The sequence below is a fragment of the Podarcis melisellensis genome (assembly GCF_964234715.1).
Source record: "Podarcis melisellensis genome assembly, chromosome: 6".
NCBI classification, from domain to species: domain Eukaryota; kingdom Metazoa; phylum Chordata; class Lepidosauria; order Squamata; family Lacertidae; genus Podarcis; species Podarcis melisellensis.
In genome coordinates this window covers 25,872,293-25,890,792 of record NC_138538.1, presented here as the reverse complement: position 1 = coordinate 25,890,792, position 18,500 = coordinate 25,872,293, and the positions used below count along the sequence as shown (strand labels likewise).

The 18,500-nt window shown below is 41.8% G+C and overlaps 1 protein-coding gene across 17 annotated transcripts in view; it reads right to left on the bottom strand.

The window, feature by feature from the left end:
• Positions 1–18,500, bottom strand: part of PTPRT (protein tyrosine phosphatase receptor type T) — a 591,983-nt gene that overhangs the window by 161,366 nt on the left and 412,117 nt on the right. For all 17 annotated transcript variants that reach the window (XM_081916619.1, XM_081916633.1, XM_081916621.1 and 14 more), the window contains exons 8-9: positions 8,512–8,808; positions 8,107–8,216 (exon numbers count right to left, since the gene is read on the bottom strand). In XM_081916619.1, coding sequence (XP_081772745.1) covers positions 8,107–8,216; positions 8,512–8,808 — 407 coding nt within the window. The remainder of the gene's footprint in view (positions 1–8,106; positions 8,217–8,511; positions 8,809–18,500) is intronic.

Sequence of the window (18,500 nt, the reverse complement as noted above, 5' to 3'; positions counted from 1 at the left end):
CATCTGAAGGGCCAAGTTTGCCTATGCCTGCTCTAACTCAAAGGGTATGACAGTAATATGCATAATAATTACTCCAGGCTGGGGTGACATCTTTAGGTGACATTATTTTGGTAGTCTTTAGAAAGGGTTTTTTAAAAGGGCAGTGCTTTAGCCTTCAGACTGCCTCAATGTGCCTTTAATGATATTTCTTGCAGAATTTTATGTACCTCCCCATCCCTATGTAGAACTCAAATGGGCCAGACTTCAGTGGGTTCATCCATCTCTATGCCGGGGAGACAGTGAATCGATAACATTTCCCCCTGACGTTTTCCTTTCTTTGCGCAGATAACTTTTTAGTAGGCAGAACATTCAGTCATGCACTTGCCCACCTCCAGTCTACAGTGGTACAATCCAGATTAGTTTCACTTTGCACTGCTTCAGCAATTCAATTTAAAAAAAAAATAGATAAGAAGAGCTTTTGGCCATACTCCTGAACTGGAGGAAGCCAAGACAATTTGGAGAAGCAGCAAAATGTTTCCAGAAGGAGGTTAACAAACCTAGTATGCAGAATTCCACAATGCATCAGTAACAGGAGAGATCACTCTGGAATGTGCCTGATTCTAAATATCCTGAAGAAATGATCCACATAATGCTTTTAATCCTCTCTCTCCTTTCATCTTTTTGCTGTAAATGGTACACAGCATCTGAAGCTACTGCAGTATTTAGAATTTACAGATAAGTTTATTTTAGAGCTGTTTTGGGTTAAAGCCTCAGCGCCTAGGACTTGCCGATCGAAAGGTCGGCGGTTCGAATCCCTGCGGCGGGGTGCGCTCCCGCTGCTCGGTCCCAGCGCCTGCCAACCTAGCAGTTTGAAAGCACTTCCGGGTGCAAGTAGATAAATAGGGACCGCTTACCAGCGGGAAGGTAAACGGCGTTTCTGTGTGTGGCTCTGGCTCGCCAGAGCAGCGATGTCACGCTGGCCACGTGACCCGGAAGTGTCTCCGGACAGCGCTGGCCCCTGGCCTCTTAAGTGAGATGGGCGCACAACCCCAGAGTCTGTCAAGACTGGCCCGTACGGGCAGGGGTACCTTTACCTTTACCTTTTACCCAACATTTGTTCCCTATTACCTTGGAACAGGGTGAACCAGGACTGGCGTGAGGGTAACTTGGAGCTTGGTGGAGCCAGTTTAAACTGATTCTGCAATGGAGCCCATAAGGTAACCATTTCCCAAGTAAAGACAGGCACATTCCCTTATGATGCTCCTCAGGGTTTGTTCCAGGATTTGCTCTACAGAGCCCCTTTCCTCTTTCTCATCCCATAGTTATGGCTGGGTGCTTACAGAAACAGGCCTGGGATTTTTATTTCAATTGTTGAGAAGTTATCTTCACATAACTGAATGTGTGTCCTGGACTGGCTTTTAAAAAACAAAAACTGAAGTGTGATTTTTTAAATTTATTTTTCACTCTGGGAGGATTCTCAGTTTTCCTTTCTGCTCAGTAGAATGTGGATTGTTCACCACATTGTTGAAAGGCAAATAATGAAGCAATCAGATAATTGCTTTGTTGTAGAAACCAATTTTCCACCACTTTGGTAGTGGTGGTGGGATTCTGGACTGCATTTTGGTGGAGCCCAGCTATCCATTTCATTGTGATTTTGTTTGCCTTCCCTCCACATCTATGAAGAATATCACATTGATATTACTATTGCTTCCTGCCCCCCCCCGTACAATTAAGCCAATTATTCAACACCCAAATCAGTTCTTTTTCCCTTTAAAAAGTGCATTATTTGCTAAATTGATGAAGAATATTGAGCCAAAGTAAAGGCAGTTTGACTGAAGAAATAATATCATGCTTTCTAGTCTTTGTTCCATTTTAGAGTAGTGATGGTGTCCTAATGCAAAGCTGGAGATGTTGTATTGTTTTAAAAATAACATTATTTATATTCCCCCAAATTTGCTTCTTGGGAAGATTATAAACGCTTAAGAACCAATTCTTCTTCTCTACTGGTGGTGGTGGTGGGGATTTTTTTATAAATAAGGAACTGCAAGAAATCTAGTACACATTCCATCTAGCCTGAAGGACAAAAGTGGAGATGGGGATCCTTTCTGGCTTGTATGAATCCCAGAGGTATTCTAGAAGCCTGCATTTAAATGCAAGCTAAAATACATACCAGTAACTACAAACTCCTTTTGACTGAGATAGAAGCAGAAATGCTTTAAAATGAATCCCAACTCTTTCCCCTTGAAAACATTAGACATTCTACTAGATTCATCTAATTACAATTGCAGAATTATTATGAACGCAATAAGAAGGAAAACCAGAAAGAAGGTTAAGTTCAGATATAGGATAGGCACATATCCCCCCCCCACGTGTTTAAATAGTGCCAAGGCTTAATTGATTCTTAAAAATTAATTCATTCCCCCCCATGTGTGGTATCTTTAAATTACCATAATTTGAAATGTGTGACACAATTAGATTAACTGAGAAAGTCACATATCAATAGCTCGTTTCACTCATATGACATTTGAGTGATACTACAGGATTTTAAGGATGTGTGAAGGTTAACAAGAGGATGCAGGCAGCATGATCTGCTGACACATCAGCTGTGGCACAACCTATGCCTCTACCCCTGATGTAGCATCTTAAGAACATAAGAAGATCCTGATTTATGGATCCCACTGCCACTGCTGGACCCCCCCCCACCCTCTTTTTGTCAACTGCGTTATTGATACCCTAATTCCACTCCTACCTGCTTGCCTTAATTCCCTTCTCTTCTGCTAACTAGGTATTCTGGGAAAGATGGACAGAAGAATGCTTGCATTACTCCAGATTGTCACGATGACTTTTAAAAAAAGGATGTCAAATTTAGATTTTTTATTTTAAAAAAACAAAGAACACTAGTTCTTAGAACACAGCTCAAGATACCATGAAAACCTGTGAAAATCTGTGTCCCCTTTAAAACTTCCCATATATATACACACACACACACACACACACACACACACACATATACATACACATACAGACACATGGCACAGAAATGCAGATGGCTGTGGCTACGAGGCTTACAATTTTATGGTTAGGGTAAATATCATCATCATCTTCAATAAGTTCCACATAATTGTATTTACAAATTCAGGACAATGACATTAATGCTGCAGGAGTGCCCTCATCATGTAGTCTACATCATTCAGAGTGATGCCTCGTAGTCATTTTGAATGTTTGACTCATAGGAGGGAAGCTTTCAGAAGAATAGAGAAACCTTAATGAACTGTATTAGGTCTGCCATTCACATCTAGATAGGAAATTGACTTAACGGAGCATCCATATAATGCTTCTCAACACACACACACACACACATACACCTTTCCTAATCCATCACTCTGCTGGGGTTCAGAGCTTGTGTCTTTGCCCCACCACCATTGCAGATGCTTAAAGGATCAGACTTAAAGTATCCATTCTGCACCATTTTAAACATTTATTTATTTGCAAAAGCTACACTGCCTATTGGATACATAGTTTAAACATTTGCGCAGGCATGCCTGCAATCATTCCACATTGCTACATCAAGTGTCTTTCTTTAGCTCTGTCACCTATCAGTCTTCTTTCCTGACTGATTTTAAAATGCAACTGTGATCTCTCTTTTTTCTTGTAACCCATGTCTCCGTCTGCTCAACATCCTCTAGTCATCACATCCACAATCATCTGCCTGCCTGCCTTGAATAGTTAGCTACCTGCCACTTTGGAATAGATTCTGTCTGCGTTCTGAGGGTGTACATTCTGTGTGATGTGTGTTATAACCCCTTTCTGCCTGGATTCAATGAATCACTGGAAAAAGTGGAACTCAACATTTTAAAACCACTTTCTTAATCAGCAAGGCTGTAGTTTTGATTTATTAAACACTGCAAATAGTGTTTGTGTGAAGAATACACCACACTGCAGCAAGGGAGTCATAAAAGTCTCATCGGGGACATTGGAAGTATAAAGTGTTTTACACTTTGAGGTAGTTATTTATGAACTAAACTCAGGTGCAAGGAACCTTTGGCCCTCCAAATGTTGCTGAACTACAACTCCAATCAACCCCAGCACCCATGATCAATGGCCAGGGGTGATAGGAGTTGTAGTTCAGTAACATCTGGAGGGCCAAAGCTTTCCCGTATCTGACTAAAGTTATCATGACTTTACTTCGGCTTGGAGGTTGATGCTGGCAACATCCTTCTCACCGTTGGTCTGCATGTGCTAGCCATAACAGTGTTCTATATCCTAAGAAGTCTTATTAGGGGTGTGAAGATAGTTAGGCTTTTAGATCTGCAGGTTGTTAACATGATGATCTCCTTGAAGGGTGGGTTTACGTTGATGGCTTTTTGGTCCCTTCGGGCACTCATGGCTCTATTTAGCTATACAGTATCTGGATGTACAGTGGTACCTCAGGTTACATACGCTTCAGGTTACATACGCTTCAGGTTACAGACTCCGCTAACCCAGAAATAGTGCTTCAGGTGGTTAAGAACTTTGCTTCAGGATGAGAACAGAAATCGTGCAGCGGCGGTGCAGTGGCAGCAGGAGGCCCCATTAGCTAAAGTGGTGCTTCAGGTTAAGAACGGTTTCAGGTTAAGAACGGACCTCTGGAACGAATTAAGTACTTAACCCGAGGTACCACTGTATAGAGTCTGTAAGGTCAGCCGTTGTTATTGATTGACTGAATGAATCAACATTATGGCAAGGATATAATAACTTGCAAACTAAAACTGCTGGCCAAGACAGCTTGTATTTGAAGCACTGGGACAGATGTTATGGTGGCAGCCTGTCCAGGTAAGCATAGCATTCCAACTTTTGCCAGAAAGACTCAAGGCTATCACAAGGCATTTTACTGCCTGAGGCAAAAGAGAAGGTAGTCCTCACTCAATTTATGGAAGTCAAACTAAACTGAGAGCTGAATCTTATGTCAACATCAGTTATGAGACAGCAGGTTAGATTATTTTTATACAAATCTATAGACTGTTTGACAACATAAGACCATCAAAGTGGTATACAAAATAAAAACAGAACAGAACACACAAACAAAAGTTCTAAAAATTATAAAATCCACTCAACAAACTCTTTTAAAAAAACAATAAAATTATCCACACAAACTCCAAAAACAACCAAGCAGAGTGCAACTCTGGGGTGTATGATATTTTCAGCAGTTCTGTATCTGAGAAGTGGGTGAGACACTTCCTTAGATATCCTTGTCCCCGGCTTAAGAGGCACAGTGCACACAGTGCACACATATCTCTGTTCCAACATAGGTAAACAGTCAGGGACTCAAGAAAAATGACCAAGGGAGCAGAGAGTGCTACACACCTGTCCCCCTCCCCAACCACCAGCACCCATCATGATAGATGCCTGCATCATTCTGCCTAATGAAAGGACCAGTCCTGGAAAGAACAAGCCACCAGCTTTTGTGGGTCATGGACTTTATGGTTCCACTAGCATCTAGAAGCTAAAATATTGGGGGTATTTCAGTCTGGGTTCCCTTGCCTGCCCCAAATGACAGGATTCTTGATAAATATCAGCAGTAGCTTCCCCTCTTCCAAATCTTCCATTCTGATGTATTTTGCTTCTCCTGGTTGTCAAATGATGAACAAACTTCATGGGAGTGACCACTTCACTTCACCACACCACATGAAAATCTGACCAATACAGCTTTATCCTAAGCATATATATTTAGAAGGTAGTTTTCAGTAGGATTTACTTCTAGGTAAGTGTAAGTGCCAGGGGAAAAGAAATGCTCATTCATTAAGGACACAACTCTGCACACTGTAGGGTCACCACCATGACCCTACAGTGTACTATTTAATTGCTTGCTTTTTTTGTTTTTTGTTTTTTTATTTAAAAAAACAATTTATAATCATAATTATGCAGCTATGCAATTACCCTAAAAATAAAATAAAATGAAGTAATTAAAGAGACCGCCAGGAAACAGGAAATGCCTCCTTAAATAGGTGATATCAGTAATGTCATGCCTGGGACTGAAGGGCAAAGCAAAGGGGGAAATGGAGAGGAGATGACCTAGGTCCCTTGCTCCCCCACCTGAAATCCAGTAAGAGGTGAATTTCCTCTCCACACATTCACAGTTGTTAAGCCACAGATTTCTTCCCCTTGCAGCCACAACATGGCTTTAATTATCAATTTCTTGTTTCCTGGTGGTGGATTCTTTCTAACTTATTTATTTGCAGTGTGGGAAGTTTCTTGTTCATTCATTTATTATTAATTTGGCCATAATTGCATGATTTATTTTTAAAATTGTGTGTGTGTGTGTACACACACAGGAAAAATCTCCAAATCACTGCGGACCAACACATCTGAAGTAGAGCCTGAACCAATTTTGTGGTCAGTGCACATTCTCAGCCATCTCATCTGGATGCTCTATAACAAGCTGAATGAATAAATGATGACCATTATCAATTAAACACTTTTATGTGGAATCAACCAAGATGATTTTTATGATGCATCACCACCACTCTATATCTGTTCCGTCGGATAAGTAACTTCAGGAGTGAGAAAATCCTTCCAGTGTTCTGTGCCTGCAGGCAGTGTAAATGGCAAACTGTCTCTAAAAAATTACAAGGTGTTATATTTTTCATTGTAACTGATGCTCTTTTATTTTCATAGTAACTCACAAGATCATACAGATTCCCAGAAAACAGTTTCCACTGAGGTAAGATTCAGTGTGCAGCTTATTATCTGCCTTCACGTTCTGGGATCTGCAACACACCTGTCATGCCAAACAGTGAAACAAAACAGTATTGTCTTAATTCATTTGCAAACCATTTCCCATGTACCAATCTGCCATGTGCCTCAGCTGCAATGTTCAACACTAATGCCTCATGTAGCTGAGGATTTCCTTTGCCCAGACATTGCGAGGAAGAACAAATTGTGGAAGCCTTTTAGTGACATGTGCAAACACCCACCAGAGACTCAGCTGAAACTATTCAACTCAATTTCTTACTTTGACCCAAACCACTTTCGAAAATCATGTTTCCAGATGTGAGAGGCTCAGCACATTAACCTTGCTGCAAACAGCCAGCCCTCTGCCATCTGTTTTTACAGCACAGACAACCGGTAGAATTGCTACAGTCATAGAAGTGGTTGAAATGAGACGCAACAGGCAAGATCGTATTCTACCTTAAAATATATTTTTTTTCAGTGCATCAAATGGGCCTTTCAAGAAAATTATAGGCAGGAAACTAGATGGAATTTTAGTATTCACATTCAATCCCTTGCTGCTGTCATACAGAGTTCAGGACCTAAGTTTTGTACAAGAGTTCATGAACTTCATTTGGTTACCTTGTCAACACTGCTGATTTTTCACTTCCTCTATTTTATATTGGTAATGATCGCCCCACTCTTGAGCACACAGGACTCTCAGAGTGGATTAAAATTAAAGTAATAATGATATCCTGCCCACAGGCAACCCCCCCCCCCCCCCAGTTCTCTGCTATGGCCATTATCCATTATGATGTGGATAATGATCCCAAAAGACTATTATTTCACTTAACAGAAAAGCTCAGGGAAATCTGTATGCAGGCCAAGAGTACATATTGTAAGGACTGTGGGTTGCTTCAAACCTAGAAAGGATTTCTACCAACAACAACTCAACTCATATGAAAAGAGGATATTTGTTTTTCCCTAGAGAACAAAAGGAATTACAGTGAGAAGTAAAATGACTAGATGCAGTCTGCAGGCCCTAAGATTCCCAGCAGTTATTAGCAAATACATTGTCATATAGCAAATGCCAGACACTGAACAGAGAAGGTGCAAGGTGGATGCCATTATCTATGAACCCACATCAGAAGATGACCACCAACTGGTGGGCATGAGACAATATCAACCGCACAGCTTTAAGTATAAATGCATTTGAACATGCAATGCAGTAAAACTACTCATGTAGTGCTAATTATACCTGCAAATAAGGTAGCCCCTAGGCCTCTTCTATTCCAGAGTTTTAGTCTGCAGTATTTTTCATAGATTTTTCTTCCCAACACCAGGCCTTGGGACACACAGCCAACACCTAAAAGGCATCTACGCCACATTCACCACAGGTGGAAGTACATCTTGCATCATCTAACAATCAATTCCCCTTACCTCATAGAGTGTAATTATTCCATTAGTCTCATTTGGTGGCTTCCACTGAACATAGATCTTTTCTTCAAAAGGACCACCCTGAATCGATTCAAGGGGAACAGGTCCAGGAACTAGGAAGGACATGAGAAAAAGCAGTTATTGTTTATAATACTTACAGCTTCTTCTTCTAAAATTTCCACCCACAAGAAAGGAGTATTCAGAATTGCTCAGGTCATCTACTTAAATAGGGCATTCAGGTTAGTTACAAGATTGTGATATAAATATTTATTGTTATTATATTTTTTTTTTGCCTTCCTTGCATTTTGTGGCTGTCTATGTGTGTGCACGTGTACACAATGATAGTCACAACTTGTGTTTTCAACTACTTTAACATTTTAAGTCATTAGCGCTTTCTTTTGTCCTTACCATCCTCCTCAGTTTGAACTACCAGCTCTTCACTCTCCATCTTGCCCTCTGGGTTTGAAAGAGCCAACCTCAGTCGGATAGTCATGAATGGTCGCAGTCCCCGCAAAGTATAGTGTGATGACGTCTGAATTAGTTCCTCTGCCTCATATTTCTGCTGGTTGAACACATACTGGTAATGAACTGTCAGGTTATAGCTGTGGCAACGAGTCACAGCATATCCAAAGGGCTCCCACTGCAAGGTTAGCTGCCGAGATCGGATGTCAACAACCTCCACATTCTGTGGACCATGTACAGGATCTGTGGAGCAAGCACATGATCTTTAGGTAAGTAGGCATCCAACAGGTACACCTTTCTCTCTTCTCATATGTTAAGTTTGCTGGTAGAAATACGTTAAGTTTACTTAAATAAATAAGAGTTGTTCTATTTAAGTACGTGATGAAAAACTCAGTTATTTTGGTCAGAGAGACAATTAATCATAGGGAAGAAAAGCTGAAGGACTCATAGGATGGGATTGTCTGGGTCAACGAATGGTCAATAATGTCACTTATTATATTTTTGTACCACAGAAGTTGCCATTTGAATTTCTTCGTCAGGGATCAAAATGCCTTGGGTACTCTCAGGGGAATCATGAATTCATATTATAAAACAGTTTAATGTACAAAAATCTCAAAGCAGTGTACAAAATTATAAAAAGTAAACAATGCGTAATGAAACCACACTAGCATATGTGGTGATCACACAGGGTCCCCGGACGTTTGACGGTCTATTGATCCCTGTGCCACCACTGTGCTCGCTTCCCCATTGCCACCAACCCGTTACTCTTGGGTAACACTGAGTCCAGTCAGTTGTTAAAATTAAATCAAATAAACAAGTTTATTTTATAAGCATTTACAGGTTTATGGTTTCTCAGATAATTTTCTAGTCAGTTTCTTAACCTTAGATTATTTACTGGCCTATACCTTTCTAATACCTTCTGACTGTTTATCTCAACTGTTTGACTGACTCCTCTTAACAGATTCTCTCACTCTCTCACATCAGACTAACCCAACCCACAGACTTATCCTCCCTCTCTCTTCTCTAACTCCAGACTGACATCTTAACAACTCTAATTCTAACTCCTCCCCTTGGGTTCCTATAGGTAAGTCATTTTACAATTAGTTAACCCTTTCCTTATGAACCCAGTATGATGTCACACACCTAGGAGGGCAAACGCCACAGCATAAAGCAAAATTTCATACCTGCACCATGACCAGTAACTAATATCACAAGGATGAAGATGCAGAAAATTTTTAATACCAGAAATGTATTTTTAACTTCATAACACTCCTATGGTTTCTACAACAGTGTGTGCAAAATGCTTTGAACAAATGACAATGACCATGTATTATTATTATTTTATTGATACAGCAAGGAAAAAGAAAAAAATGACCATGTAATGTGTTGCTTGACTCATTCCATAAAGCTTATGCAGACATATCATCTGCAGACATATTAGCACAGTGAATCTTCTTCAGTTCTTATAACATCTTGTTGTTTGGATTAGGTAAATAGTTTCCTTCCAGCACTAACGTGCATTAAGAATGTTTGGTGTACACTAACAGGGCTACTGAACTCATTTAAATAGATGTCCTGGTGCTTTTCAGCCACCGTTCTTATATGGAAGTAATTTAGAAGAGAAAAGTATTACAAGGAGACAAAATTGCATTCTCTTTGGCTTTTTGTGACCTCTGCAAAATGTAACCTGGTAATAATTTACTCAGATTTGCTGCCTCATTATGCATCCAAGCCACAATGCATGTTCATGTGGTGAACAGAAAGCCAACGATATATGGGATTCCTTTCATAAGATCAACAAATGGAGCTTGCTTTGTAGCAGCTGAAGCCCCGTGCAGAAGATAAATGCTCTTTATGTGTGTGTGTTAAGGATTATCTCCACTGGATTTGCTCCATGCCTGACTGCCATCACTGGATGTGAGATCTGTAGAAAAGCCAACACACATTCAGTCCAAATAGTGCCAGATTTACGTATAAGCTAAACAAGCTATAACTTAGGGCCCCACTCTCTTGCCCCCCCCATATGTTGTTGTTTAGTCGTTTAGTTGTGTCCGACTCTTCGTGACCCCATGGACCAGAGCACGCCAGGCACTCCTGTCTTCCACTGCCTCCTGCAGTTTGGTCAAACTCATGTTGGTAGCTTCGAGAACACTGTCCAACCAACTCATCCTCTGTCGTCCCCTTCTCCTAGTGCCCTCCATCTTTCCCAGCATCAGGGTCTTTTCCAGGGAGTCTTCTCTTCTCATGAGGCGGCTAAAGTATTGGAGCCTCAGCTTCAGGATCTGTCCTTCCAGTGAGCACTCAGGGCTGATTTCCTTAAGAATGGATAGGATTGATCTTCTTGCAGTCCATGGGACTCTCAAGAGTCTCCTCCAGCACCATAATTCCAAACCATCAATTCTTCGGCGATCAGCCTTCTTTATGGTCCAGCTCTCACTTCCATACATCACTACTGAGAAAACCATAGCTTGAACTATGCGGACCTTTGTTGGCAAGGTGATGTCTCTGCTTTTTGAGATGCTGTCTAGGTTTGTCATCGTTTTTCTCCCCAGAAGCAGGGGTCTTTTAATTTTGTGGCTGCTGTCACCATCTGAGGTGATCATGGAGACCAAGAAAGTAAAATCTCTCACTGCCTCCATTTCTATTTGCCCCTTCTATTTGCCAGAAGGTGATGGGACCAGTGGCCATGATCTTTTTTTGATGTTGAGCTTCAGACCATATTTTGCGCTCTCCTCTTCTAGTTCTAAGCGGCTTATTTCTAACATGCTTTGAATTGCATTACCTGTTGTTTCTGTCTTCTATTAGAAAGAAAGCATGCAAGCTTTCGCCGTATGACCCCAACAGCCCATTTGTGCATATCTTAACTTTTTGAACATTAAAGTGTGTGTTGTTCTTGAAAGGCTCTCAAAGCAGCTCACAAAAATAAGATGTACCTGTTCCTCAGGCTCACAATCTAAAGATCCTTGGCACATGAGGAAAAAGGAATGGGAGAGAAGAGGAGAAAGCAAATTCCAGCACATGCCAGTGTTCATGATAGTTTGTGGCTGTGTTGCACTTCAGAGGAGCAGTCCCTTCCCAGAAGCACTCTTCATCCCCAAATCATATCCAGAGGCAACATCTAGGTTAGGAACAGGGCAACTCTTGCCACCCAGTTCTTCCTGAGAGAGCTGGCTTGTGACCAGCTTAAATCATCACAGAAAGCATATTGCATCCCTTGCAGATGTAAGTGGTGGTACATTATTATGAATGCAATAATATACAATATTACTGTGTGCATTTCGATACTGTGTACAGTAAAACTCAAATACTGTATTCACCAACTGTTCACCATGAGAGCACATATGGACATGCATAACATCGTGATAGATTATATATAATTTCCACTCATAATTCCTCTGTTTCTCATAACTCTTCTACTGACACCAGGCTGGTGCCATCACTGTACTCTTTTTGGCACCTACTTAAAGCATTTTTGTTAAAGCATACCTATCCGGACATGTAGAAGTTACATGTGTTTAAATCTGACTTTAGCTTATTGTATAAGTTTAATGAGTTTTGAATGTTTGTAAATGCCCACTTTTAACTGTTTTTACTGATAATTTTAAAGAGTTTCTTTTTCCAAACCTCTTTGAGGTGTTACTGCAATCAGGTGGTATATTGCAAGGTGTTATAAAATTATATTGCCTGCTAATTCTATATTCTCCTTGTATTAGTTTGTAGAAGCAAAATATATAAGAAAGGTACTTTTTTAAAAAAATAATAATAATAACAAAGCACACACAAAAACCCTAAGGAAACCTGTAGACATCTGTCCTAAAAAATCACATGTGACATGAAGAAGAAAATCTAAAAATTGCTGCAGAAAAGAACAAGCAAAACATTGTTTTTACTTCTGCTCATGAACAAGGAATAGATTTGTTGAGCAGCTGGTGTGCTGTTTCTATCTATGAAATAGATGACCATTTTTTAAAAAAGAAAAAAAGCTTCAATATAGTCACATTTATTTTGAAGTCTATTTTAACAAATACAAATTTGGCTCAACATTCTAAATATGCAAAATAATTTTATCTTGCATGGATGGGGAAACAGGCCCAGTGTGATGCTATTTAAAGAAGTGTTTAATTTATTTTTATTTTTAAAGTACCTTGTGTGCTGCACCTCTGGGCAAAGCCAGAACAACTCATAACATTATAAAACAGTACAGATAGGGTAAGCATATGCGGCGCTGGGGTGCAAAGATCCACCCTGCGCCCCCCCCCCGGTTGCCCAGTCCCAGGCGCGCAGGAGGGCAGAGTTGGCCGGCCACTTCCCTGGCTCAGTTGCCCCCCAACTTGCAGCACAGAAGAGCCTGCTGCGGCACTCTGATCGACAGGCGGGCTCTTCCCTGGACTCAACTCTCGGGGCCTGGACTCTTGGCCTGGCACCTCTGAGAGCCCAGTGCCTGGGTGCCCCGCACCCCTAGCACCTATGGGTAAGACGGCCCTGGATGGGATAAAATTCAACATAGTACTAAGGAGATTGTTCCGTCAGTGGAAGCCTTTCTGCCTGCCCACCAAAATGAACTCCTTTTTCCTCTCCCTTCACTCTCTTTTAAGGGTTCTCCTAACTCTCCAGAACAGATTTGGTGGAGTTGAAAGGAATGTGTGAGAGGAGAAGCCCCATGCACTTGCTTTTGCTACCAGAACTGGACCGTTGAATATGACCCATATAAAATAAACATGACAACAACAATGATGCTAGCAATCTTAAAAACCTAGGCCAGCTGGAATGGTTTACAAATATCAATATAAATTACAACCTAACCAACATAACTGTCAATACTAAAATAACCAATGCTAAGATAGCAGCTTTTAAGAGGAAGTGTTTCAAGAGAGAGAGAGGCTTTTAAGACTGACTTAAAAATTAGCAACCACACCACACATTTAACACACTTCTTATACTGCTTCACCAGCCATGGCTTCTCCCAGAGAATCCTGTAAACCATCCTTTGTTAGAGGTGCTGGGAATTGTGGCTGTGAGGGGTGTCCTAGCAACTCCTAACACCCTTAACAAACTATAGTGCCCAGCTGGCTGGTGCTGATGGGAGCTACAGTTTAACAATATCTGGGAAGCCACGTTCCCCATCTCTGCTCTAGAATATCCAAAAGCTGTATTCAAAAACTAAATAAGGCCTGCCTATGGGAATAGGCATTTGGACTATTCACAAGGAGGCAAGTGTGGAAATGTACTGCAACCCAGCTTAAATCACAAGGAGGGTAAAGAGAATACAAGCATTAGGACCACCCTACCTGCCTGAGACTTTGGTACCTGAAAAAAACACCACCTGTTCCCACATCCACCTGTCTAGGAACTTAGGTCAGCAGATGAGGCTTTCCTCGGGTACCACCAAATTCAGGTGGTTGACAACCAGAGAGGGTGAGTTTTCAATTGTGCAACCCCCATTTTTAAAATTGCTTATATATTGCATGGCCACCCTTCGGTTGTGAAAGAGTGCTTTTCTAGACTTGAATATCGAGACTACTATGGTAAGTGAGATCTAGAACTGGCATAATTTGGGGCCTGTACACTCCACCTACTCAAAGCTATTTGGTCCTGACAGCGGTAGCCAGGTATCCCTTCACCTGGATGTCCAAGGCTGTCAAGGACAAGGTTGTGTGCGAGTCTTCTAGGACTTTGAGCCTGGGTTGATTACAAAGCCTCTCCTCCTCCCGGAGGGGAGGGGTTGTGATCTGGAGCCGTTCCCGTGCTTCTCAGGGGGCATTCCAGCCCCTGCTTGCAGTCATTGCTGCCACGCCACGCTCCTCAGTTAGTCTTCCAATTGTAGGGAAGCTCGGGGGCGGGGTTTAGCCACTCAAATGCGGCCAAGGCAGCTCTTTCCCCTCATTGTGCTGCCGGGTTTCAACGGGTCAAGACTTTAGGACAGGACTTTGTCATTCGCTCTTTTGCAGGCAGAAGGAAGCTCCAGGAGGCAACAGCGGCTTACAAAGCAGTTGTTCGTGACCAGCTCCAGCTGGTTTGGTGGCATGGCTGTGTGTGTTTTTTGCCCTTGGGTGGATGATTCTCTCTCTCTGTGTGTGTGCCTTGCCATTTCCCCAGTGTAAGCATTACTTTTGAAGTGGGGCTGATTTTGAGGTGAGAGTGTGTGGCGGTTAGGCATTGGAATATGTTGCTGGTGTATGGAAGGGCAGGGTGTGGCCATCACCTACCCCTTCACTTTATGGGTATTCTGTTAAAAGAATCCAGCGGTCGTGGATCCTGTCCAATGCCCTGCTGTGGCTGGGGGCCATGGCATGACCCCCAGTGACATCAGGGGAGAGCTTACAGTTGTATTTGCATCACCAGGCTCCCCCTACTGGTGGTTAACCCTTGTTAGACTCACCCCTCCCCGAGGGGGTGGAATCAAGCTCTGCTGTTTGTCCAATGCCTAAGCCAATACCTCTCACATGCTATAATCAATAAAGTTGTGGCCTTTTCTAGCCCATTAACCTTATTTACTGTGTCCTTGTGTCTTTCTTATCCCCAAGGGGGGGGGGGGTTTGAATCACAACCCAGTTTGTGCAGACTAGGTTCACGGAATTAAGAATCCTGTTTTGTTTGAAGCAAAGGTTGCTATTTCTTCAAAAGTGTCATTCCGAGCATCTGCCCAAATGTAACTAAACAATATTTAAATCCACATGCTTCAGTTAAAATGAGTGCAGGTTTCTCATGCAGAGACTGATAGCTTTTCCAACCCCATGGTTCCTGTAATACTGCACAAAGCACAACAGAATAAGCATGTAAAGCAATTAATCAAAGAGGGATTCTTAGCATGACTTTTCTACAAATAAAAAAGAGATAGACAAAGATGAGAACTAAGATCAATCTCTCTATTTTCTTCTTCTCCTGGTTGACATTAAAAATTGCTTTCTACACCATCCTTTTATTTATCACAGATGCCTAGCCAACAGGGGCTTACAAGATGTGAACAATAAATATTTCGGCAGCCAACTAACAGGCAATTAAAAGTGTACATTTCTGCAAAAAGAGCAACCTCCTGAAGAATAAAGACAGTGACTTCAAGCAAGTGATGCAACAAAAGTGTCACATGATTCAAGCACCTTTTTCCACCTGCCATTCCTACCTGTAGCCAAAAGCAGCAGTTCAAACAGTGGTGACCCTTGTCCTCCAGAACAGGAATGAACCACCATAAATTCCACAGCTAAAGTCTTCCCAAGCTGTGATTCTCCAAGGCAGGTGCAGCCCACTAGCAATATTTGATGTCCCTCTGTGGGGTTAATAAACCTGTGTGTTTTAGTTTTTGCTAGTTGTTGGTTGCCAAGCACCTCATAAGTCACAAACTGTGGCCGGTAAGCTGCATTTAGCTTTGCAGAACACAGTTTATTGTGCAGACCCGGACTATAGAGCACCGGCAGTCATATAGGTTGAGTAACCTTGAGCTACCCATTGGTGATTTAATTTCCCTTCCTAGGGCGTTCCTCTGATTTCTTTTTCCTTTTGTTAGTGACCAGTGCCTGTCTTAAATTTTGTTACTGTGCAGTGCAAGCACTTTATAAATCATAATTGTTAGCTATCTGTTATTAATTACTCATAATGATTATGCAACATTGCACGTACACAGGCCTATAATACTTCCTAGGTCCCGTAAGCAGCATTTACTGGTCTCAGATGGCCTATACCTAGCTTCAGAAGGTGTGTTCATATGACCAGCAGCCATTTATACTGATGGTTGCTTCAAAACTATTTTGCAGAAAACCACCCCACATGAACATCCATCATTATTTGAACCCAGACCCTGGGATCATTATCTGAGGCCCTTTTTTGTGTGATGCCTCTGCGAGAGATCTGGAGGGCAGCCACATGAGAATGTGACTTGTATGTGGTGGCTCCCCCGTTGCATCATCATCATCATAATAATAAAATTATTATTTATACTCCACCCATCTGGCTGGGTTTCCCCAGCCACTCTGGGCAGCTTACAGCACACAAAAAATTGTAAAAGATTTGACACTAAAAATTTCCCGATACAGGGTTGCCTTCAGATGTCTTCTAAAAGTCAGTTGTTTATTTCCTTGACATCTGATGGGAGGGCATTCCACAGGGCGGGCACCACTACCGATAAGGCCCTCTGCCTGGTTCCCTCTCCCCAGGGAACCTCGTCTGGCGCCTTCATTAAGTATCTTTAGGTGCCAGGCGAAAACGTTCCTCTTCTCCCAGGCCCTTGGCTAATTCAATCATCTACAGTGGTACCTCGGGTTACAGACACTTCAGGTTACAGACTCCGCTAACCCAGAAATAGTACCTCAGGTTAAGAAATTTGCTTCAGGATGAGAACTGAAATCATGCTCTGGCAGCGCGGCAGCAGTGGGAGGCCCCATTAGCTAAAGTGGTACCTCAGGTTAAGAACAGTTTCAGGTTAAGAACGGACCTCCAGAATGAATTAAGTTCTTAACCCGAGGTACCACTGTATTGTCTTTTACACTGTGGGGGGGCATTGTTTTTGTTTGATACTATGATATGTATTTTTTGTGTTTTTATATTGTAAACCACCCTGAGGTCTTTGAATGAAGGGCAGTATGGAAAATAAATAAATAAATAATATAGTGGCTTAATGCGCAGCATCCATCCATCTTTTTATATCTATCTCTATCTATCTATATATCTATCATCTATGTAGCTAATCACTGGATCAATCTGAAACACATAAGTTACTGTCAACTGCACATCTAATGATACTCAGTAGAATTTACCCAAGTCAAGGCACTCTGCGTCCCCTGCTCAGTTTCTTCGGCATGGAGTGGGGGCAAGCATCAGTATGTGAGGTGCATTCATCTCTTTTTTAGCAGTATTATATATTGATCTGAGAGATCAAAGGTGGAGAAGAGTTCTCTTTAAATGCTATTCCATATGTCACGCTCATTTCTTTTCCTTCCGAATCGTCCCTGTGTAACTTACTGGAAGGAAACAGAATTTAATCAGTAGGCATCTACACCATTAATAAACTGTGCTGCGTGCCATCGACAGGGTCACAAAAGATGGGCTTTGGGGGGCTCAAAGCAATATGGACATCTTCTACTCAGTAGTGCTGTTTCATTAGTGACAGGAACAATTTCTTGCAATTAGACTCCTGCAGCAGGTAGTTAACCTAAAGGGCAGTGGCTGATTGTCTCCATTTAGCTCCATTGCTCAGCTGAAGCCTCTCATTCAGAGCGCTACGCTTTGATAGGAGCTCTGCCTTCCCTCCCCCTCTGCTTGCCTGGCAGTAGGAGACAAAGCAGATAGCTGTTATTAACAAGAGCCTAAATCAAAATTCCCAATCCCACAGCTTGCTACAAACCAGAAATCTCAGAACAGGAAAGAAACAAGAAAGAAAATCATCTTCATCCGTCAAAAAGGAATGTTAAGAAAAAGGAATAGCAGAAAGTGGGATGCTTCTAACTGTAGCAGATTCACAACAGTCAACTTTTTTCTTGAGATGATAATGAGGTCATCAGTGTAAGGGGAAATCGGGGCCTTCAAACAGAAGACAGTATTATAGCACGAGAGAGATCCAATTAAGGCATAAGAAGGGGTAATTGGCTTCAGCTATCCAAAAGTGCTTCAGCGTCACACAGAAAGTAAAGATAGCCAGTCATGTTAGTCCATAACAATCTCTAAATCCACAACAGGGCAATACCTTAATTAGGCCAACCAAAGCATCACAAAACAGTGTGTAAATTTTCAATTTCTCTGGTACTCTTAATCAAGCTAGGTGGTAAGCAGTGCAATGCAGGGAGAAGAAAGAAAAGGGGTTTTTGGCTGTTGTTGAAACCATCTGGTCCATCTTAATATGCAGTGGCAGGAGAGATAGCAGACATATAAATGCAGACTTTTTGGTTCCACGTAAGGTTGCACAAAAACCAGCTGGGGCCAAGAAGCATAACAATGGCTGATTCTCC